The following is a 23,235-nucleotide window of genomic DNA, read 5'->3' on the forward strand; positions in this document are numbered from 1 at the left end:
CTCACTACTTTGCCGCCGTTATATTTGACAATACCAATATACGTTTCGATATATAGAATGCAACCGTGCTGAGGTGGGGCTTTGATTTTATATATATATATATATATATAAAACCTACATACAGATACTGTATACATATCTCTCTATATAGATTTGTATACTGTATAGACTTGTACCACAATAAACTTCATGCATAGAATTTCTTGTTTTTGTACTTGGAATAACTTGCAAACAGCTCTATAAGTTGGAGTCATTCCACTTTGTAAGGTGTGCTTTGCTTGATTTGCTGTGATTATTGAATACACGCCACAAAGCCATGAATTGGGAGGGAGTGGCAGAATAACCCTGCATTGTGCAAATGGTGTGTTGGGGTAAGAGTGGGCCACTACTGCCGCAGGCACATGAGAGTCACAAGCACAGTGCATGCAGGTAAGGCTGCACACACTTATGACAAAAACAGTTCCACTTTTTTTTTTCCTGACTACCGGTAATTTGTTAAGGAGTGAACGCTTACCATTTGCATTCAGTGTAAAACTTGACATAGAAAATCTGTCTGAGTGTTAATTACTACAAACTGAAATTTCACAGATTAAGTAACCACACATAAATACACCTATTATTTACCTTGGTGTGCTCTAATCAAATCACAAATTAACATCAATTGGTGGATCCAAATACTCATGAGTCACTTATGTCATATTTCTATCTAACCTGAGCAATGTATCGGTATGTAAACATTTCTTCATGGTTGTATACATTATCTTTAGTGTCTTCTTACACATCAGTGGTTTGGCATGCTTGTATAATTCAAGTGTTATCATCAGGTGTGACATTATCACACCAGATAAGCTTGCCATTGTGGTGAATGTTCAGGCGCAAGCTTTTTGCTTTTAGGATCCTCAGTAATGATTGTGACCTCCGTGTGCTACAACATATTGCTTTTTTTTTTTTTTCCAATGCCGACAAAGCAACCAGTGTCTCAGACTCGGCATACCGGTCGCTGTACAATTGTGCAACTCTTAGTCTACATGTTTCGGATACATAAATGAAACAGCTGGCTAAGTCCACGCAAACAAGTAGTTTCCAGAAACTATTATTTTATACTTTCATCCGTGTTGTACAGTATGTCACAGAAAACAGACTTTTCCAATAACAAAACTGAAAATTCGGCTCCACTTTCAGACCACATGTATGATTCCTGTTTTCATCAATTTTCCATGCTTTTGGGTAGGCTTTAGGACATATACATTAGTTTGGGGTTAGCATGCGCTTGACTCCAGCAAATGCATTTTGGATGAACAAAGGCCATACTTGTAGACCGAGACTTTCCTTGTTTCTTTTTACCCTGGTGTTTGTTTTTCATAAATAAATATCCTTTATGTCAACTTTGGCACACAATACAGAAAAGTATTTGGCTGCACAATCAATACACCGAAGTAAAAATGAAAGCAATTATAACTGGGTCCAACTTTGAAGTGACAACAGCTTCCACTCTTCTGGTATGATTGGAGTTGTCTGTGAGATTATTTATTTTTTTATTTTTTTTGTCCATTCCTCCAAAAGAACATTTGTGAGGTCAGACATCACTTAAGTTGGACCTGAGAGAGGGCCTGATGGCTCGTTATCTCTGTTCCCAAAAGTGTTTAATGAGATTGAAGTTGGTGTTCTGTGCAAGTTATTCAACACAAAACTCATCCAACCATGTTTTTATGGACCTTCCATTGTGCAATTATGCGCTGGGGCACACACAGCCATGCTGGGGCAGAAAATGGCCTTTCCTCAACTGTAACCACAAAGTTGTAAGTGTAGAATTGTCTAAAAGGTTTTTGTAGGATGAAAATCTGATTCGGGGTGATATAAGGAATCTAGCCCAACTCTTGATTGATTCGTGAATTAATAAGTGTGTCTGGTAACTTTTCTTGATATCGTGCATCTCTCAGATGGTGGATCAAGCCAGTACAGGGAGAACAGAAAACGACAGAGGAGGCACAAGAGCAGTGCCTATATTAGGTGGTGAAATACATAACAAAACAAGGCTATATAAAAAAGGTGCACAGAGAGGTAAATGCGGACCAAGAGGACGGGGGTTGTTCTAGCTCATGCTGTTTTTGTAACAGGTAGTTAATCACTTGCGGTGTGATTCTCATTCATCAATGTGTGCCAGCGCTCAATCCTCTTGTCTTTGTTCTTCAAACACTCATACCAGTGTTTTAGCCTTTCTCCTTTGGCAGTGATGCCCAGCTGACAGCCACCTGGAGGGATGGAATTAAAGGGTGAGGGCATGGCAGTAAAGTGACAGCTCAATTCTTTTTACTTTCCATTAGATTTTATCAATGCAATCGTGATCCAATATTTACCAATGTAGTCATTGGACTTCCCAATATCATAATCCCACACGGAGACATCTAAAGTCTTCTTAGCCAGTTCGCTGTGTTTAATATCAAAGCTGAATTCCTGAGACGGAATACAGACACACATTACCAAATACTGTGTTTGTCATATCCAAATAGTGGTCAATAATCATCTGCGAAGATCATTTTTTTTCACTCAACATATTTGTATTTTACCAACAATTCTCCAACCAACCTCATTGAACTCTGGGTTTAAAGTCCTTTTCTTGATCTGAGTTTTGCACTTGCCCTTCTTCCCCATGTCGGGTTTCAGAACTCTGTCAATGATAGAAGCAGTTTTCCAGTGTCAAATTTAAAAACTTTCAATAGCAACATAAAGCTTGTCCAAAACACTACAGCTGTGGCAAATTGCACATTTACACATAAAACTGCCCTTATGGTAGACTGCAGAACAAAAAATGGAGAGAAAATGGATGAAAAACATATCTGCGAGAGACTTTCCAACTGACTTTGGGGTACAACCCGAACTGGTCGCCAGCCAATCGCTAATGAACACAATTTGACCCATTTAAGCATCTCCTTATTTGCAGTGCAATACGTACATTTTGACATAGGGGTCAGAATATCCATTCGCATCCATGGCAGCCAAATGAACACAGCGCACCACACCCACGAGGAGGCGGTTCAGCTGGGTGTTGTACATGAGGGAGATAAGAATGCGACCACGTTCCTCTACCTCTCCACCATCTTTTGCAGACTAGAAAACACAGCAAGAGGGTACAGATATCATAGGTGTCGTAAAAAATAAACTTGGGGGGAATGTGTTGCATTTAGTTATTTTTGGGAAACAGAGGGACACCTCATCTTCATAGAGAGCAATGCCTCGAGCTCCACCTGCTGTCGCTGTTCTCTTTGTCTGTGACAAAGACATCACATCAGTGGTTCAGTTAGGGATTCAGAAAACCGATGCAAGACTGCAAATCATCATCACTCACTGGAACAACTCTCTCCAGACACACGTTGAAATTTCTCTTCTGGTTTATCTTCAGTTTCTTCAGTGCCACCCGTGTCTCTCCGATGAACTCGTTGTGCCCAAACTTGTCCTCATCACAGACAGACAGCCTGCGCAAAACCAGTGCCAGGACACCATACAATATTGAGGACGCCATTGAAAACAGACTGGCTATGCAATGTGAGTCTGGTTAATCTGAGTGTGACTACTCTCTGTATCCACCTGAGGGTCTTGCGCTGCATGTCATCGTCCGTCAGGCCATGATAGGTGAGTGTCTCATTCCACGCAGGGTTGCGAGTGTTCCTCAAGGTCTTCGTGCGCAGCTTTGTTGACTGTTAATTAAGAAGAAATCATAACAGGAGACATAATGAAGGCTGCAAGAGCTCATGTTGGCTGCTTTCATGTTTTAGCTCATTTTTCTATTAAGTGCCTGCATGGAGAAAACAGTAGACATTTTCATGACATGTTGCTTTCTGTGTACCACACCTTTTTTGGAATGAATGAATTTCTTTCTAACCACAAGGTGTCAGGCCTGAGCTTACAGAAGATTAGAAACCCCATAGTCATAATTCCCTCAATTTTTTTCCCTCATCTGGATAATAATAGGTGTGCTGTGCATACTTTATAATACGTATTTTGTTTTTTTTTTTCTTTAATTCAACCTTGCTAGCTCCTGGCAGCAGATGAAGCTTGACATAAGGATCTGCCAGTCCATTTGAATCCATAGGTTTCAAGCCCTGGGGATGAGAAGAAGAATTTATGCAAAGGGTGTTGATAAGGAGCTTTTCGGGGACATGTTGAGTTCAAATAACATATTAATAAAATAATAAATAAAAATATTACTACAACAGGATTCAAAATAACTTGAAAAGAAACATTCAGTAACTATGTACGACAACTCTCGAATGAACACATCAGACACCTGAGTCTGTTTTTCTGAGCTTCATTACTACATGAGAGGAGTTGCCAAACTACAAACATGCACTGATTTGCATTTTGCCACATAGAAAGGAGGTGTGCTTAATCAATTATGACCATAAGATAAGATAAGATAAGATATCCTTTATTTGTCCCACACTGGGGACAAATAACTGACCAAAATTCCAATTACTGACCATAACGACCTTACATTTGTGTAGAATTGTCCCTTGGTGCAAGAATTGAATGAGGAGAGCCGTACGTACCTTTGCCTTAAGGATGCTACAATGAAGGCTGTTGCTTTCCTGGTCATACATCAGACTGAACTCCAGAGAGCCCAGGGTGGCTGAAAGAGACCAATCAAGACAGGTCAGCACACTTCAGTGTTTTTTTTAATGCTTTTGGGTTCAGGTTTGAAGAGATTTATGTATGCTCAATGTTTTTGTGGCCTCCCATGCAGAAGCTATCACTTTATTGACTGATTGATATGAAAAGGGACTACAGAGACAGGGAAGGTGCTTTTAAAAAAATTAAAAAGTAACATTTTGCTTTGGAATGCAAGTTTGAGAGAAAGCTCAGTCCTGCCCTGACAGAAAACAATCACGTCATCAAACTTAAGCATAAGTGAATGATGGTGGAATCTCATCAATAACATAATTTAGGGCATAAGTGAATGATGGTGGAATCTCATCAATAACAATGGTGATGCATAAAATGTTTTGTTACACATGTATGATGATTGAGTTTAGCATTTTACAATCCACTTTGACCTAGTTGTTGAGTAGAGATTTTGCTTCTTGGATACCTTGTAGTGCTTATTTCAGCTGCTTCACATTTCCTTTTTTTGTAGAATAACTCATTTTAAACATTTCCCGCATACTGTAGTTTCAAAGGTAAATTCCAATTACTATGGGCTTAATGGGTTTTTTTAAACTCCAAAACAGCAAGCAATTTGAAAAAAATTACTAACTCATTTGAAATTTGTGACAAAAATTGTCTCCTTGGCGAACCAAAACCTGTCAGTCAGTGATTCCCCAAAGAAAAGAGGGTGCACGTGATGTACTCACTGGCTTCATCAGAATCATAGTCATTGACCTCCTCTTCCTCTGCGGCGGGGGGAGGTTGATGTCGGGCAGGAGGAGCACTGTAAGCGGCGGGCTGCCTTCTGTCCTCTCGTATAGCAGAAGGTGCTCTCTGCTCTAAAGAGACTGCACCAGAAGAGTAAGCACCTCCTTCACGCCCCACCTGACCTACAAACACACATGCAGGATATCAATTTTGCTTAAAATTGAGGCCCAATAATTAGGGCGTGTATAGGAGAATGGGGCCCAGCTGCCCCTCACCCTGTGGTGCCATAGACGGCGTCACAACGGGCTGCGGTCTGGAGCTCTGAACGGGCACCATCCTCTTCATCACCACGGGACTTCCATGCTCTGCGTCTTCGGGGCCAGCACTGCCTGTGGCCATGCGTACAACTGATGGCTTCGGGGCCACAGGTGGATAACCAGCACGACCCTTGAGTTCTAAAAATGAGCATAATACAGTAAACACGCAAACACACACTATTCATGAGGGAGACGGTATATTCGCACTTCTGGCTCTCACTGCAGCAGAATATATAATAACTCTCCAGTCTCTCTGGATGCTTTGGATGTTGCAGCTTTTTGTTCAAAGGCATTGACCTACATTCGGTACAACAAGCTGCAGCAGTCAACTACAGTGCATACATGGAACAACTGTATAGTTCAGGGTCTTTCTATTATCAGGAAGTCATGTGACAAACTGTCCCATGTACTGCACTGAGCAGTACTCCTGGTGAAAATGCATTGAGGTAGGTGGAGGTAAGAGCGTGTTAAAATTGTTAAAGCTGACAAGTAGGAAAAAGTAACTTGATAGGCACTCTTTAAAAGTGAGGTGACTGTATTCAGAAGACTTTGTATGTAGAATAACATGGAGAAGAAGCTCTCACAGAAAAGTCCACTTATTGTAGGTCCGCAACAAGAAACTGCAGCTACGAATTGATCATATTCACCAGAATTGGATGACAGAAAAAACATTGGCGGGCTAAAAGATTTCTACAAACACTGTTGGATCGTAGGGTCAGCATTTGCCCGTGAAAAAATGTAAAGCATGAGTCTTTCCTGCCTAAAAAAATGAAAAGGGCAAATTCTATGGCAAGATATATGTGAAATAGATACGTAATTTGCTTTAGTGTACCTCTCAGGCCTTCTCTACACCAAACCGGTGTAGAGAAGTTTTTTCCCAACCAGGAGTACGCGAGCACATTGCAGCGGGTACGGAGAAAATTTTATATTCAAGAGACACAGGAAAAAAAACATGCCAACTCCACTCTAGATCCGTATTCAATAGATTATCTTTAAAATGTGATGGAAAGTGACATTCACATCATGTGAGATGCTATCATGTCAACACTGACTAACCTCTCAGAGCAATTGTTCCAGCACTTTACTCAATTTGTCATCAATATTTAAGGCAGATTTGAAGGCCAGAGGCATTTCAAATTTACGACGGTTCATGTCAAGCAGGACTATTTTGGACAATTAGCATAAAAAGATCAATTGTCAAGTCTTTTCCCAACCAGGATCAAAACAGAGAATACTGAGTAAGTGGCGCGGCATCATGAATTTTAAGGTTAAACAAAATGTAGAGCGAAATCTAACAAATTGCTCATTGAAAAACATTGTGTCTTCAGATTTGTTGAATTTTATAAATAGATACTGTCAAATTCAAATAGTAGTGGGGGAAAATGACATTTCATAAAATGTAGTCAACACCCACTGAAGTATTAAAAACACTTGGGTGCCACAAATCCACTGAAAATTTAAATGTAGTGGGAAAAACTTCTAGGCACGTGATCTGTGTATGATAACTTGCCTGAAACCTGGTTACCAGTTGCAGGAGGCTGACTCTGACCTGAGAGAAAGAAAACGTACAATTGAAAATGTGTGTTGCGGGATGTACGAGTAGGCCTACCCCAAGCTAAAAGATGAATAATGACCAAAACGGACTAAAAGCACCGGGCTACTGAACGCACCAGGTTGTTGATGTTGACTTGCCTCCTCCCTCGGTTTGGAGGCTGCTTCCTGGGCACGTTGATCTTTCGTCTTAGATAATGGCATGGGTGCAGGAAGGAATTGTTTGGGAAATCCTTTAAAGAACCAGGCACCAGACCTCTTCCAAACCTGAAAAAAAACTGTGTTACGGGTTTCTTAAGGGTAAGTTCTTCATTTCCTAGCAGGAAACACTCACCTCTCGCTGTTCTCTGCAGATTTTGCACAGCCACACAGCACGGGGCCTACTGCTGCACTGGGTCCCACACTTTGTACACATGTTCTACGCAACAAGAAAATTGATAGAGCCCATTGCTTGCCATTTATAGTATTATTACAATTAAAACATTAATTATAAGATGGTGGAATGTTGATTTAAATCAAACAGCTGTATAATTTTGTTCCTACGATTTGGAGTCACTAATTCCCATTCGTGTGGCAACATTGAGAGACAAGCACTGTACAGTTTCATTGCTTCAATGCGAGTGCATTGGAACACTTAGTGAACGACCAGTGAGGTCGCTATGGTGACGTCCCGTTGCGACTGTCACCCTAAGAGGGCACAGCGTACAGTATCCGGAGATTTCTATCATGCGTTATGCACTGAATTGAGTAATACTATCTAGTTTTGTAGTAGAATTAGTATCTCTCAGTATTCACATCACACCAATTCCTAAGGAAACTGCCACTTGTGGTTATTTCAGCTCTTACCTTTTTGCAGTCCTCACACACTACGGAGCTGACCCCAGGTGTGCCCAGCTGCTCCCCACACAGCACACAGCGAGACAGTCCATCCCCACACACAGTCTTCTTCATGTCATCCAGGCGGTTTATTAAGCGCCTACAGAGGCACACCTGACTTAATTGACAATTGTCTTAAAATGACTTAAAGTGTAATTATCACTGTGCAATGAACACATTTCCATGCACTGGAGAGTTTCAGTGTCTCACCCAATCCTCTCTTGCTCCATGGCCTCCATTTTCTCAGCTCGTGCTATAACACCATTTATAATTTCTTTTTCTTCATCTGTCAACTCTGGAGCAGGACCAGGACCAGGGCCAGGCTGCATGGTCCAATTACCCCTGGCATTCGAAAAGTGGGCGGATGGACAGACAGAGACAGACAGACAGATTTTTTTTAAATGCCGTAACACACACGTCACACTTAATGTTTGTAACAACTAAACTGAGCACACCTGCCTTGACTAAACTAATGCAACATGCGCAATGTAAACATACTTCTCATATTAGTGTACAAACTACAAAACCTTTCCTTCTTTACACTTCGAGGGCACAAAAATACAGTGAAAGGGAAGATGAGACAGATAATTGAGGTGTTCTGTACTTACTGCTCTTTATCACTGTGTCACAGATCACACAACGGCAGGATGTGGGAGGAAACAAAGCATTAGTTTTTGGTGATCGTACAGCCAAATGACAACAGCATGTGCTGATAATCGTGCTCACCTCGCGTGCATGGCTCTCTGCCTGTCGTTGGGCACCCAGCGATCTGAGCTGCTGCTTATCACTGTCAGTCATAGCAGCACTAACACATTCTACAAGACAGATGAACGCAACATGAAAGTCTAATAAGACTGAAATTCTAGCATGAATAGGTTGGATTCTGTTGTGCTTAGTTAGTAGAAAATTAATAGTGTGTGAGGGAGTCGGTATAGAGGCTTAATAAGTATAGTTGAGTCATTAATAGAATGATTAGTTCTGATTTAAAACCTCTAGTTCGCACATTTAGCCATTTCATTGTTTTTAGCGAGTGCTTACGCTGCACTGACTTAACTGCAATTACAGGTTGCTCTGTCATCAGAGAGGACATTTGGTCTAAATGGGACAGAACAGTGCAGCGCTGTAATTGGCAATCCACCAGATACATTTCATTGCTACAGATTGATGAAATGAATGAGTCAAAACTGAATACTGCGGACATCATATTTATGACCACCACAATGGACATAAATCAATTCAACTTCTAAACACTTAGTTGTTATTTTTGTAATTACTTTTACATTAATCTGAATACTTCAAATGAGTCCACGGGTACCAATTGCAAGATACGCACATTTGCAGGGTTCATATTTACAGTCCAGTCAATGGCTTTCTTTCCCCCTATTTAATCAGTTGCATTAGGGCAAGGGTGCCCAAACTTTTTTGACCGAAGATCTACTTTTTGATTAACCAACCTCCCGGGATTGACCCGTTACCGCGCACGCGCGCATACGCACGCACGCACGTACGTACACATGCATGCCATGATGAGCAACAGGCTGACGCTGAGGCATGCGATGCTCTTTTGCAGCCTGTTAACGATCGTAGCTCACGCGTACCGTTTTAAATTGCCCAATTCAACAAGATGGTCAAAAACTAGTAAAGAATGGAAAGAAGCAAGTAAAGAGGTCGCCCAGTCTGACATTTAAAGTGATCACATTTGATGTCAATAGCTTTGGACGGGAAGCATGTAATACATTTCTGTCTTCGAGGAGGAGAAGAAACACCAAGTATACCACAAGCTTTTTAACCACTTGAGGCAAATTACAATAGACTGTCTCCACCTTAATGTCACACTAAGTCTTGCTAATCTACAGTCATGGCATCATAAGGGCCAAGGTTATAAATGCAATGAATCTGCCTCATCTCCATGTTAAAAAGCAGTGCGACATAGGGCCAGAAACACTGTTAAAATTTACACAATATGATGATATGGCGGCGGCCCGGTAGTCGAGTGGTTAGCACGTCGACTTCACAGTGCAGAGGTACTGGGTACAATTCCAGCTCCGGCCTTCGTGTGTGGAGTTTGCATGTTCTCCCCGTGCTTGCGTGGGTTTTCTCCGGGTTCTCCGGTTTCCTCCCACATTCCAAAAACATGCATGGCAGGCTGGTTTAACACTCCAAATTGTCTATAGGTGTGAGTGTGAGCGCGAATGATTGTTCATTTCTGTGTGCCCTGCGATTGGCTGGCAACCGGTTCAGGGTGTCCTCCGCCTACTGCCCGAAGACAGCTAGGATAGGCTCCAGCACCCCCCGCAACCCTTGTTGAGGATTAAGCGGATCAGAAAATAGATGGATGGATGTTATGAAAATTGAACTCTAAAACATTAATCTCCCATGTAGCCAGTGACTCTTGCATTTTATGGTATTTGACTATATTAAGATAGTGGAAGTTTGGCCGAGCGGCAATGTCCCAAGCCCTATGTTTTTTTTCTTCCTTTTTTTTTTTTTGCCTTTATATCTTGCTTTTTATTGCACATTACAGCAACAATGGCACAGTGTCAGATTACTGCCCGAAGAAAGCTGGGATAGGCTCCAGCACCCTCCGCGACCCTAGTGAGGATAAAGCGGTTTGGAAGATGAATGAATGATGATAAGGCAGAAAATATCGGGGAGGGTACAGTACCATGATAGTACAGTATTTAAAGTAACCTCAGAACCATCCTTATTCTAAGTACATGCCCAAATATACTGTAGTGCTTGTCGATGGTGACATCTAGCACTAAAGCACAACATACAAATGCAATAGATAACAAAATGTACATTTAGCATGTACACTCAAGTGCAAAACAATAAACATGAAGTCATCCATGCACCAATTTCCTGTACAGAATTTCATATGGGGGAAGAAGAGAGGAATTTAGCAAGGCATTTATGGGCCGAAGAGGATAGTCAATTGATATCTACATCTGTACTCCCCGAGCACATTTTACGCACAAAGCATCTGTCAGGCATTTTTAGAAACATGGTCATGCCCTCATCTTAGTTTCTTGAAGTGAATGCAAGAGTTACCGGCACGAATTGATGCGACTTTGAAAAGCAGGTGTATGACTCATTACTGCAGGCTCACTGAAAGCACAGAGTTCAGTCAGCATTTTCTTTACAAGATGTTATTGTTCACATGTGGTATGAAAATAGGCAGGGTGACAACAATGCATGCAGGACAATGATGGATTGATCCAATATGGATCGTTATGGATCTTACAGCTGCATACCACACAGGGATGAAAAGACATTAGGCCCAGACTATTCAGAACAGAAATAGTGTTGACGGCTTTTGGCAGGAAAATCATTTTAAGTGTGAGCAGGGGAGTAACCAGAAATTATTTCTGGTTGGCCAGGTTGACAAATCGCCTCACTGAGTGGTGGCATAGCCAACCACATGCACGCGCACATCATGCTCACATTTCCAGAACAGTGCCCGTCACACTCATAATCAAGCAGGAACAAGTCTAAGTAAAAATCTACATTCAATACAATCATACAATCATGCTGAGCTTCATTAACTTGATGATGGTATTTTCTTTGCTTATGAGTACTATCTCATTGTCTACTTCTATCTCTTGTACTGATTTGACACAGACGGCCGACAAGATTTTGCACACTGTGATCAACGGCTCAGTTATTCAAATCACATCAAAAAAGGACATTGAAACAAAAATCTCTTAATTATTCACAATTCTAAATGTAAATAAGAGCAATAAAAAAATAAATGAAATACAGGCTTTTCCTGCTGTGCATGTGTTGGTCTCTCACACTTGCTGTGTAAGTACCATGGTGCATTCAGGGTACTTTTACAAGTTTGGGAACTTGTGCACGAACGCACTTGCTCGACACGAATCGTTTTTCTTCGACAAAGTATCATGTTTTCAAGATGGAGAGGAGCCAAAATCGTAATCACGATTACATTTCAATTAATTACCCAGCCCTACCTAGTCACAGGTATCAAAATCTTCTCCTATGTCAAGTTGACCAGAGAGTGACAAGGAGTGACCGTGGTCACGCCTGACCACTAGCTTCACCTCTGAGTGTGAGGGGGATTTTATTCACTGTTGGCACACAAACAACAAACTATTAATCTGATACTTTATAAAACTTGCTGGAAGGAAGTTGCATATACAGTACTGTGAGTGGGGGAGGGGGGAGCAAATCTATTAAAGAGAGCAAAAACTTTGTTCTCTTTGATTTTCCCATAAAATGTCAACTTTTCCAAACAGACCACTGTACTGTTCAAGGTGTACCATTCAGCTCATATTGAATGTTTCCTAAAGAAATAGTACACACACACACACACACACACACACACACACACACACACACACACACACACACACACACACACACACACAACACCGCGTTCAAAGTAAAAAGATACATTTATTTGCAGATCAGCGACTGACAACTCAAAATGACAAGGCCTGAGTTCAGTCTCTTGCCCTGTTTGATAGCAAGGTCTTTGTGATATGTCTACACAATGAATGGAAGTTGGGCTGGCTCCAGCCAGTGTCTCCATTCCTCTAAGGCAACCTTAACAACCAGCAGCTCCCGGATGTCCATGTCATAGTTTCTCTCTGTGTGACTCAGACGGCAAGACAGGAAAGCGCAGGGATGCATCTAGCCATCCATCTCAGACCGAATCGCATCAATTCCCTCATTCGATGCCTCCACCTCCACCACAAATTTCCGCTGTGAATATGGCAGGGTGAGAATGGGTGCTGATGTGAAGCGATGCTTGAGGGTTTAGAACGCCCTCTGCCGCTTCTGGAGACCAGTGGAAATGAACCTGAGGAGAGGTTAGAGCATGGAGAGGAGCAGCAATTTGGCTAAAATTCCTAATGAAGCGCCCGTAAAAGTGGCAAATCCCAGAAACTGTTGCAGCTTCTTACGGCTGTCAGGTGTAGGCCATTCGGTTACAGAGCTCACTTTGGCTGGATCCATCTGCACCCTCCCAGAGGACACAATGAACCCCAGGAAGGAAACCGTGTCAGCATGGAACATGCTTTTCTCGGCCTTGACATATAGGTGGAGACGGTGGAGGACCTGGCTCACATGATGCTGATTGTCTCGATCTGTGAAATATATTAATATGTCATCAAGATAAACAGAGGCAAACTGGTCCAGGAAGTCTCTGTGCACATCATTGATCATGGCCTGGAAGAACGTTCGGCCAAAGGGCATGACTAGGTATTTCTAATGACCTGAGGGAGTATTATATCCGTTCTTCCGCTCATCACCTTCTCTAATTCGGATGAGATGATATGCATTTCGTAAATCCAGTGTAGTGAAAACAGTGGTCTGCTGAAGCTTCGCAAAGACAGATGACAGAGGGAGTGGATAGCAATTCTTGATAGTGATTTCATTGAGAGGACTGTAGTCAATGCATGGTCTTAAGGACCCATCCTTCTTGCTTACAAAGAAGAATCCAGCTCCTGCAGGAGACGAAGATGGTCGGCTGACCCGCCTTCAGAGAAGACTCAATGTAGTCCTTCATGGCCTGTCATTTGGGGACTGACACAGAATACAGTTGCCCCTTGGGAATGGTGGATCCTGGAATTAGATCTATTGTCATATGGTCTATGACAAAGCTGGGTTTTTGTAACCAGATGAGATGAGACAGCACTTATAATGGTGGTAGCCCTCACCTGAGTCTTGTCTTGCAGACACTTGCTCCCACAGTCCCTTCCCCACCCCAGAATCTTGCCGGTAGGCCAGTCTGCGTTAGCTCTTATCACCCCTGGAGTCAATTAAAGCCTTCAATTCTGTGATGGTAGCTTGGTGTCTTACCTTGACAGGGGGCGAACTGCGTGTAGGCAAACCAGAGGAAGTGAATTGACTGGCCAAACGCTTTGCTTTGGCTGGGCAGATGGCCACAGGATGATCGCTGAGTAAAAACACGTCTTCTCCTTGAGAGGACGCTGGCATTCGGCCTGAGTGAGCTGCATGGTTCCTCCTCTTCCACATGCAGAAACTGGCGTTGTTCTGCTGGTGGATGACTGGTAGGCAAACCGTGGACTGGAACTTGCTATGGGCGTCCTCCTTGGAGGGCCCGGAACTCCTGAAGCCAGTTGTCTGTTTGAATGGCTAGGCTAGGGCAATGAGAGATCCAGATCTTCAGGCAAGTCTAACGGCAATAGCCGTTCTTGAATGAGGTCGGACAGGTCTTTCAGAAAGATGCTGTGGCATTCCACCTACTCTCAGCAGCCAGAGTCCTGAAGTGAATGGCATAGTCACAGACAGATGCCTTCCCTTGCCTCAGTCCACTCAGATTGCTTGGTTTCTCCCTTTCAGACCAAACGGGGTTAAATCTGTGAATTCTGCAGTGGAGTTGCAAATCATTCGGCCATGGCCCACGCTCTTGCCCTCCCCGCCAGGTGAGGATTCATGAAGGCAACTTTGTCTCAATATGCACTTGACATTCTATGAAAAATGACTGGCACAGTCCTGGGTTTCCTGAAAAATACTCAGGAGAAGCTAGACGGGTTCCATCTAGCACTCTCTCTTTCTCTCTCGCTCTCTAGATACACACACACACACACACACACACACACACACACACACACACACACACACACACACACTTTTGAGACAAGCATATGCTACTAGCAGGATCAACCAGGTATAAAGAACAAACAATCCCATAAAGGGCCATGATAAACTATTGTAACACTTTAACATTCTTTCAAGTTTCAAAATGAGAACAGCAACTATGTCAGTCATAAAAAATTCTATGACACCCTGCATGTGTCCCCTCTTTAACATATTGACTATAATGACACTGAAACACGATTTATAATCCAGGACAAGAATTCCCAAGTGATACTTGAAGGACATTTCAAAAACGGGTTAATGAGAATTAGAGACCAATGTTGTAATTCACAGCATTGGTGTTGTTTATCTAAATGCATCTTTCATCAGGCTGCTAGTCTTATTGTTAACCCTTAAGTTACGCTAAAAAAACAAATAAACAAACAACCATATTTTACCTCTTACACCACCACCTCCAGCTATCAGCCAAGAGGATCCATTGGCACTTTTTGTGAAATCATTTTCCAGGAGGTTCATGCTAACCAGCTGCCTTATGGTCATGTCAATACAGAATGTGCATACAGCTCATCGGGTAATAATGTGAATACATGTTTTACAAGTAGCGAGATAGTCTTATTGTTTCAGTACATCATACTATTTCAAACTGAATAACTATTTTACCAAGTGCATTCTTCAAAATGTTAAAAGAAATTAGCTGAGGTCCAACATTTGTCAAGAATTTGTGAGCTATTGTCATGGGTATAGTCATATATCTAAATATGTAAAATACTCTCACAATATTTATTAAAAGGGGAAGTCAACACAAAAATTTTCTTGACAATATGTTCTATGCCAGTATGCAGCCCCACTAGTCTAAACACGGCATTCTGAATAGTAGCGTGTTTGTGGAATATGCAGTAAAATCCACCCGTGTTTATCCATCTCTTGGGTCAAAATGGCCGCCCGCTGAGATGGTTAAAAATGGATGGATTTTGCTGCTGAACTCATATTCCATAGACAATGTTAATCATAATGTCATGTTGACACTAGTAGAGACGCATAGAACATATTATTGAAAAGGAAATTTGGGGGTTGACTTGCCCTTGAAGCATGTTTGGCACAAAAGAACAGCACATTATTTTCTACTCATGCATTGATTCACAGCCAGGGTTCCTGGTCAATTCTTTGAATGCATGAAATGATTTCCTGTGTTGTGGTGAGTTACTTTTTATTATTAATGATCTCCAAAACGCCTCACAGCTTTGATATTATGGAATAGAGAATAAGGTACCAGTATTGTAGCACATAATGTGAAGACTTTAAGTGTTGGTTGACATACATACTGTTTGGGAAGTAACAATGTACAGGTACTTTAAATTCACATGAAAACGGTGCAAACTGAAATGCAGGGAAAAAAATTAAATGATGACCAATAAGTCTTTGATAAGTCCTTTGCTTATAACTATTGCCAAGTTAAGATTCATTGTCAGACTGTCACAGTGTTCTAAAAATTAACTATTGTTTATTTCTTGGGTGGCCCGGTGGTCTTGTGGTTAGCGCGGCAACCTCACAGTGCAGAGGTAGCTGGTTCAATGCCAGCTCCGGCCTCCCTGTGTGGAGTTTGCATGTTCTGCCCAGGCCTGCCTGGGTTTTCTCCGCATACTCCGGTTTCCTCCGACATTCCAAAAACATGCATGGCAAGCTGATTGAACACTCTAAATTGTCCCTAGGTGTGAGTGTGAGCGCGGATGGTTGTTCGTCTGTGTGTGCCCTGCGATTGGCTGGCAACCGGTTCAGGGTGTCCCCTGCCTACTGCCCGAAGACAGCTGGGATGGGCTCCAGCACCCCCACGACCATTGTAAGGATAAAGCGGATCGGAAAATGGATGGATGGATGGATGGATTTTTATTTCTTGTGTCATAATAGATTCCAAATTTCCAAACCTGTGCACCCAGTAAAGTATCCATTCTTGTATCTATAATTGTTGCATAAACAACAACCAAATCACATTCCCAGGCCAGAGCTTCTCATGCAGATAAAAGCTGTTGGAGATTAAATTTAATTAGCTTGATTCAATCAAAGCAAAACAGTAAATCAAAAGTCACAAAACGTAAAAGGAAAAAGAAATTTGAATCATAGCTTCACAGTGGCACCGTTGGACAGTTTTGCTGAAAGACACAAATTTCAGTAGACTTTGTGCTGGCAAGTTGAATAGGATGGTGTTAATTGTTTAATTTGTTTGAAGTATATATTTTAATATCACTTTGGATAAAGAGTTATTTTTAGATGGTGCACATGTCATATAATACAGTATAGTGACCACATATACTCCATAGAGATGCTGTCGAAAAGACCAAAAACGGTCACCCATTTATTCTACCAACGTCATCCATCCCAATAGCGAATAGTGATCTTCGACTAGAGTGCCCTGCACCATGTGGCCTTTCGCTACTGGAGGAAAACATCACTCAGCATTTCTTAATTATTTACAAGTTCAACCCCCAGTGCTGTTCACTTTGTGTACGTCCCCTCTCTCAAGGCATTTCTGAAAGCTTTCTGATTCTCAGATCTTAATCAAACATCTACAGCGGGTATGAAATGAGATCAACTCTCTGCATGGGAAATGGTAACGATGTCTGTCTTTTAGGGGTGCTGCATCAGCAAAATAAAGTATGTTTAGCTCAGACAGGAGTGCTGGTGGACACCATCTGTTAAAAACCATCTGTGAGGGCACCTCCCCTGTCAAATGGACAAGTGTTGCACGGTTGCAGCCCAACAGTCTGTGCAGGCAAGGCCCCAAGTCCCGCATCGTTGGAGCAGAAACAAGAAAGACCATCCAGTTTCCAACAAGCTAAGCTGCTGCTAGTTCTGCTGTGCCCTTTGCACTGTCCAAGAGACATGCAGAGTCATTCGTGCTAGCTTATTTTCATTCTTAAATCAGCACAACATAAACTAAATTACAATGGCACTAGAGCAAAGACCTGTGCCAAGGCCAAGCAACACTAAATCTGCATCAGCACCATATTATAGACTCATCAAAAGCCATTCCTGCAATCAATACTATGAGAATTTTCTGCAAAATTAAGGAATACACTGCTTACTTCAAACAAATACTTGTAATTAAATATCTTTTATGATAATCCACTCCAGAATCGTTCAACAGCAAATACACATGTTTTAAGATATGTTCGACAGCGTCAAGTCCTTAATTTACAACTGTGGCAGTAAATATGGACCCTGTAAATAAGGACCCAGAGGATTTGTTACAGATTTGGTGGCAAAGAAAGTCTTGTTCAAGACTGGAAACAGTGTTGCATCACAGAGACTATATAGCAGGAATCACCAGCCTTTTTGAAACTGAGACCTCTTTCTTGGGTAACGGTTCATGCCGAGGGCTGCGAGTTTGAAACACAGTTCTGAAATCACATATTTGCTCAAATTATTTGGGAGTACATCACCTCATTGTCATTGCGCCCGCCAGTTTGAGTCCACAAATACTGTGGTTTGCTCATGCACTGCAATACTGACCTTTCAACTTCTACGTGTTTTTTAAAAATATTGACATTTCCAAATTTGAACAATTGCAATTGTTATATAAAGAAAAAATAGCTACGAAATAAGTTTGATGCGGATGATTGGTTAGTCGTGCAAGTTTTTGTGAGAATAACAACCAAAAAATTGTGATATACAATATCTCCCTGGTGAGCTATTTCCAGAACAGGCCCTTGAGCTGTTCATGTGTTCCTTGCGGACAGCACGGTGACCCTTGATCTGTAGGGTACCTATATGGGCTTAAGAAAGTCATATGTATACAGTATATATTTCTTATTTTAACTAACCACTTAAATTGAATTCATATTTGAATTGATTAGAGGTATTTTAACTCATTTGCTTTAAATTAAATACTTTCTACATTCAAATACATTTTGGTAGAAGAATTCAGATACAGTGATGCCTCGAGATATAAATTTAAATCATTCCTTGACCACGCTCTTAATGCAAAACACTCATATCTAATGACCACTGCCTATTGCAAAGAAGGAAAATTCCATTAACGATTGCTAATGTTCACTGAAAGCACTATAGCTGCAGACTGACTAGTTCCTATGTGTACGGGTTGTCATTTATGTTTATTTACGTTGTCAAGTTATGTGCTTGATTGTTCTAAGAAGGTTAATTGTCATAATGATTTAAATAACTATACAGTTATTTAAATCATTGCCTGTCGGGTGAGTTATGGTGGTTATGATGGCAACAAAACAGATGATCTCTCTTTCCAAAACCCAAACAAATATGAGGTCAGTTGAAATGGTCTGTGTTGGACCTTGAAGGCTCGAAACGTCCAGGGATGATAAAAGTGAGTTTTGGCCTCTTTTATACTCAGGGATCTCATCAGTTAACGTGATCAATAGGCCTCATTAATGACTTCAGATTCTTCAGTAATGCCCGAGCGTTCCAGGAGATCTAATCGCCATTTTCAGAAAGGCATTGATCCTCACCCACTGCACTGATGAGAGTTTCAAGATGAAGACACTCCCCTGTGCAGACTGACTGCAAATGGCAAAATAAGATTGCTTGGGAAACTAAAAGGAAACCTTAGTACAAAACTGACAGCTCCCATATTATGTTCTAAAGTGTAAAAATACAAGAGATTTTGAGGAGCACACATGCACCTTTCACCAACCGTGACCATGGTAACAGCAGGGTGGGACGGAAGCAAAATGATTTAACACAGTTTGAGTGCATGTGCATCAGTATGTATGATCATGGCAGTACCTGTGCAATGCTAAATTAAGAAACTGTGTCAGTGGATCAGATAGGATGCATCAACCTCAGATATGTCATAGTCATCATCAGGGATGAAGATAAGCCAATGACATTAGAATCTGATAACGGCCGCCTTGATTCTCATCATTCTAAATAATGCAGTTAGCACGCAGAGCACTTACTACACTCCTCCATCTTTTCCATTTTTTCCCTCAACACACAGCTCTATACGTTAACATGATATTCTTTCTTGCATTTGACTTGACTTGCACCATTTTGTCAGTGCTGACAAGCCTGTAAAAATAAAAGAGGTATAAGCATACACATCATTGTCCAAACGTATAATGTACGAGGTTTTTATGTGAGAGGAGGCAGCCGCAGATATTTCTCACACAGAATATTGAGTTTTTTTTCTCCCCTCCCCCATTTAATCCCTGGGTTTCAGGTCTGTAGAAAGAAATGGAGATGATAGAGCCAGCTCCTTCTGCCACCCTCCAGCATCAGTTGAAAAAGGTAGTAACTTGTGGGTGCAAAGTGAGACAACAACACAACAACAAGGTGACTGAAGCACCTGTTCATGGCCCCACTGGAGTCCACATGTGCCCTGTCCACATCATAATTGGAAGGGATTCATTGAGGTTTTCCATCCAGCTACAAAAAAAATCCTGCAGCAACGCCCAAGGAGCGCAACCACTCAATGTCCTACATGGTTTACCATGTCTGTGGTTTTATTCCAGATCTGACTGCAACTGGGAAGCACGGACTGCATGAGGGCGGCCAGCTCGTCATATTCACAATGCATTTTAGAAGGTGTAAAAACAGAACACAGCACATAGTCTAATGTATCTTCAAGACAAATTGACACTCAGCACCGATCTATGCTGCCATGAATGGTAATTTGCTCTTTTAAAAACCTTATGGTTTCCAGAATAATGCAAGACAGTTGTTTCCCCAAACCAAAGAAATCAATCAAAGGATGCACATAATTGCTGCTTCTGTCAGGTTAATTAACAGGAGCGTCATGCATGAACAATGATCTGCACAAATTGCCATTTTTCATGCAGGTGACTCAGTGAGTAAGTGGAGATGGGGCACATCGAATTAATAAGGGGACAATGAAAAACGCTCCAGGTAAAAGATCATTATCGGTCCTCCTCTCTTGTGAATGAAAGGTTGCATCCATTCAAGTCAGTGGCCGGACGCGCGACCCTCGCGGATGTTTCAGTTTGAGAATGCGTAATTTCAATATTTTGTCATGCTTCCGGCGATGCAAAGACATACCTGAGAATCCAGAGCATCCTCTCTTTCTCAGTCAGTTGTCGGAGAATGGATATAGGGATGACTATTATGGCGAAGGAGTCAATCAATACGCATGCTTCTTGTCACACCGGAGCCTGGATTTTAATATTCAGCCCGGAGGAGTAGTCCGTGGCTCGAGGCACAGATCTCTACGGTGTGCGTGGGAACTCGCCTTCTATTCTGCGTGGGGAATGAAAGCCCTTGATTCACGGGGAAGGAAACCCCTGGACGTGAAGTGATAACACTAATGCATAAGTGAACAGTCGCCACCTGATCAAAATTTGTCTGGCAAGACGCACTGGGGCACAATTCTGAGATTTCTCATTTTTCATGAAATATACGCACCGACAAAGTATTTGTCTTAACTCTACGCTTCATTGTATTTGAATATTGTGATATATACAATAAAATTGTTTTTGACGCATCATTTATTAAAAAAATATGTATTCTGAAATAATTGTGTTAAATCTGTTCGACAATGTTCTGTTACGAGTTATATGCAGCACACATTTCTAGGCAGCGATTCGAAAATTCCTCGCTTTTCCTTCAAAACTGAATCGAGGGACTCTACAATGGGGCAATTGCGCCATCTAAAAGACAACTTGTTTATTGCGCTAAAGTGTCAAATACGGCCGTTTTGTTTCTTTACGTGATGAACTGTCGCTAAAAGATGAGTAGAGCAGGCACGTAAAACTTCAACATACTCACTTTGTGACAAATAAACACAATAACTGTGAGGTGTATTTTTAGAGGCATTGTTTTTGTTGCTCATTCTGGATGTACAATGCATGCCACGCCTTCAATTTAAAAAAAATTACACCTCCGAATAAGTGTCACTGCGGAACACTCGCATATAGGCAGTGTTCGATGTACTGTATATGTTTATAAACATCCCAAAGGTGCTACTCAAACAATATTTTCCCGACATTTGGTATAACAAATAGACAGCAATGAGCTCTCTCGTGAACATAGTTCACTCAGTACACATGCGCAGAGTTGAGTTAGTTTGCCCCACAAATAAATTGTTTTCCCCGAGATGTCATGTAAGTTAGACTGACTGAATTAGTGATATTTACTTAGAGTAATTTGACAGGCTGTTATTTCACAAAAAAATGTCTTTCGTGTCTTCAGAGAGTTGTTTTTATGTCGGATTGTGTGTCGCTGGTCACGTGAGGTCCTACGAGTCACGTGATTTCTGAACACTCAAAATGGCTGCCCACTTATCATACGGGAGAGTTAATTTAAACATTTTGAGAGAAGCAGCACGAAAGGAGCTCAGGGAGTTCTTGGACAAGTGTGCTGGAAGCAAGGTAATATTTAACATGTAGGCAAGAACAACAGGAAACTCATCTCTGTCGTAGACAGAGGGACGGAGTCAGGCTCTGACATCGCTGTGTAGCCATCAACAGAGCCTGCTAAACAGTGTTTGGAGCTTTGACTGACATATGAGTTGACGTGACATAGATCGAAAATATTTAAAATTGGCAAACTTTGAAATACAGGTGGTGTTTTTTACACATTGCAGGTCTTGGTACTAATGTGCTTTGTATTTGCTTTTGTTCTGTAGGCCATAGTTTGGGATGAATATCTGACTGGACCTTTTGGACTAATAGCGCAATATTCCCTACTTAAGGTAACTGCACTCTTCATGTGTATTCATATTGCTGACTTAGTAAGGCGTTTTTGTTCACGCTACCAGAGTTGAATGCAAAAATCTGCCTCTTCTGCCTCATATCACAAGTGCATGTTGTTCTTTGGTTCAGGAACATGAGGTGGAAAAAATGTTTACCCTCAAGACCGGCCGGCTCCCCTCGGCCGATGTCAAAAACATCATCTTCTTTGTCCGTCCAAGACTAGAGCTCATGGATATTATTGCTGAGAATGTATTCAAGTAAGTTTTATGTGTCTCGCTTTCAAAACATATCCCAAAACATGCTCCTTTAAAGACAGTCCAGTATTTTAAATCCCTGAAAGTCACCCTCATGCACGACTAACTGCCCATGCCTTGTATTTTGTGTTGTCAGTGAAGATAAGCTGCATTCGACCCGTGACTTTCACATCCTTTTTGTACCCCGGCGGAGCATGTTGTGTGAACAAAGGCTGAAGGAGCAGGGTGTGCTTGGCTCCTTCATCAACATTGATGAGTATATCCTGGACCTGATTCCCTATGATGGTGACCTGCTGTCCATGGAATATGAAAGTGCCTTCAGGGTGTGTTTAATCTTTGCATTTAAAAGAAAAATCAAGCATCCCACTACTCTTTAAATGAAGTGCCTTCTCTCAAGGCAGCTTTATTTATAGCACATTTCATCGTATACAAGGTAACTCGGTGGGCTTCACATGATTACAAGTACAACATTTAAAAACAAAAGAACTAAAGACAAAGTAAAGAAATAAAAGATATCTTACTAAAATTCATCATTTACTAAAAGAAATGCAGTGCAAGAAGAAAAATGTGTACTGCTTTAAAAGACCACAATCATCGGCGGGGGGGGGGGGGGGGGGTTTTTTA

The 23,235-nt window shown here is 41.6% G+C and overlaps 2 protein-coding genes across 3 annotated transcripts in view; one reads left to right on the plus strand and one right to left on the minus strand.

Annotated features, from left to right (window-relative positions):
- Positions 1 to 909: 909 nt before the first annotated feature.
- LOC109525012 (rabphilin-3A) lies at positions 910 to 20,952 on the minus strand. Of its 2 annotated transcripts, none has more exons than XM_019885230.1 (18): positions 20,706 to 20,952; positions 8,820 to 8,908; positions 8,702 to 8,713; positions 8,304 to 8,435; positions 8,064 to 8,193; positions 7,552 to 7,635; positions 7,337 to 7,484; positions 5,625 to 5,804; positions 5,349 to 5,531; positions 4,548 to 4,627; positions 4,026 to 4,100; positions 3,586 to 3,695; positions 3,347 to 3,473; positions 3,211 to 3,267; positions 2,954 to 3,108; positions 2,587 to 2,668; positions 2,358 to 2,454; positions 910 to 2,252 (listed from the first exon to the last, which is right to left on the minus strand). In XM_019885230.1, exons 2-18 carry the CDS (start codon positions 8,828 to 8,830, stop codon positions 2,122 to 2,124), a joined length of 1,794 nt encoding a protein of 597 aa, XP_019740789.1. In that variant the 5' UTR covers positions 8,831 to 8,908; positions 20,706 to 20,952; the 3' UTR covers positions 910 to 2,121. The 2 variants fall into 2 exon arrangements, with proteins under 2 accessions (XP_019740789.1, XP_019740790.1); XM_019885231.1 differs by having other exon boundaries at positions 5,349 to 5,480; positions 20,706 to 20,950.
- Positions 20,953 to 21,893: 941 nt separating this feature from the next.
- The window catches only part of vps33a (VPS33A core subunit of CORVET and HOPS complexes), a 6,928-nt gene continuing 5,586 nt past the window's right edge, over positions 21,894 to 23,235 (plus strand). The window contains exons 1-4 of the mRNA XM_019885229.1: positions 21,894 to 22,033; positions 22,291 to 22,356; positions 22,487 to 22,614; positions 22,748 to 22,934. Coding sequence (XP_019740788.1) covers positions 21,932 to 22,033; positions 22,291 to 22,356; positions 22,487 to 22,614; positions 22,748 to 22,934 — 483 coding nt within the window. The 5' untranslated portion in view covers positions 21,894 to 21,931. The remainder of the gene's footprint in view (positions 22,034 to 22,290; positions 22,357 to 22,486; positions 22,615 to 22,747; positions 22,935 to 23,235) is intronic.

This window comes from Hippocampus comes, unplaced genomic scaffold (assembly GCF_001891065.2).
Source record: "Hippocampus comes isolate QL1 unplaced genomic scaffold, H_comes_QL1_v1.1 scaffold45, whole genome shotgun sequence".
NCBI classification, from domain to species: domain Eukaryota; kingdom Metazoa; phylum Chordata; class Actinopteri; order Syngnathiformes; family Syngnathidae; genus Hippocampus; species Hippocampus comes.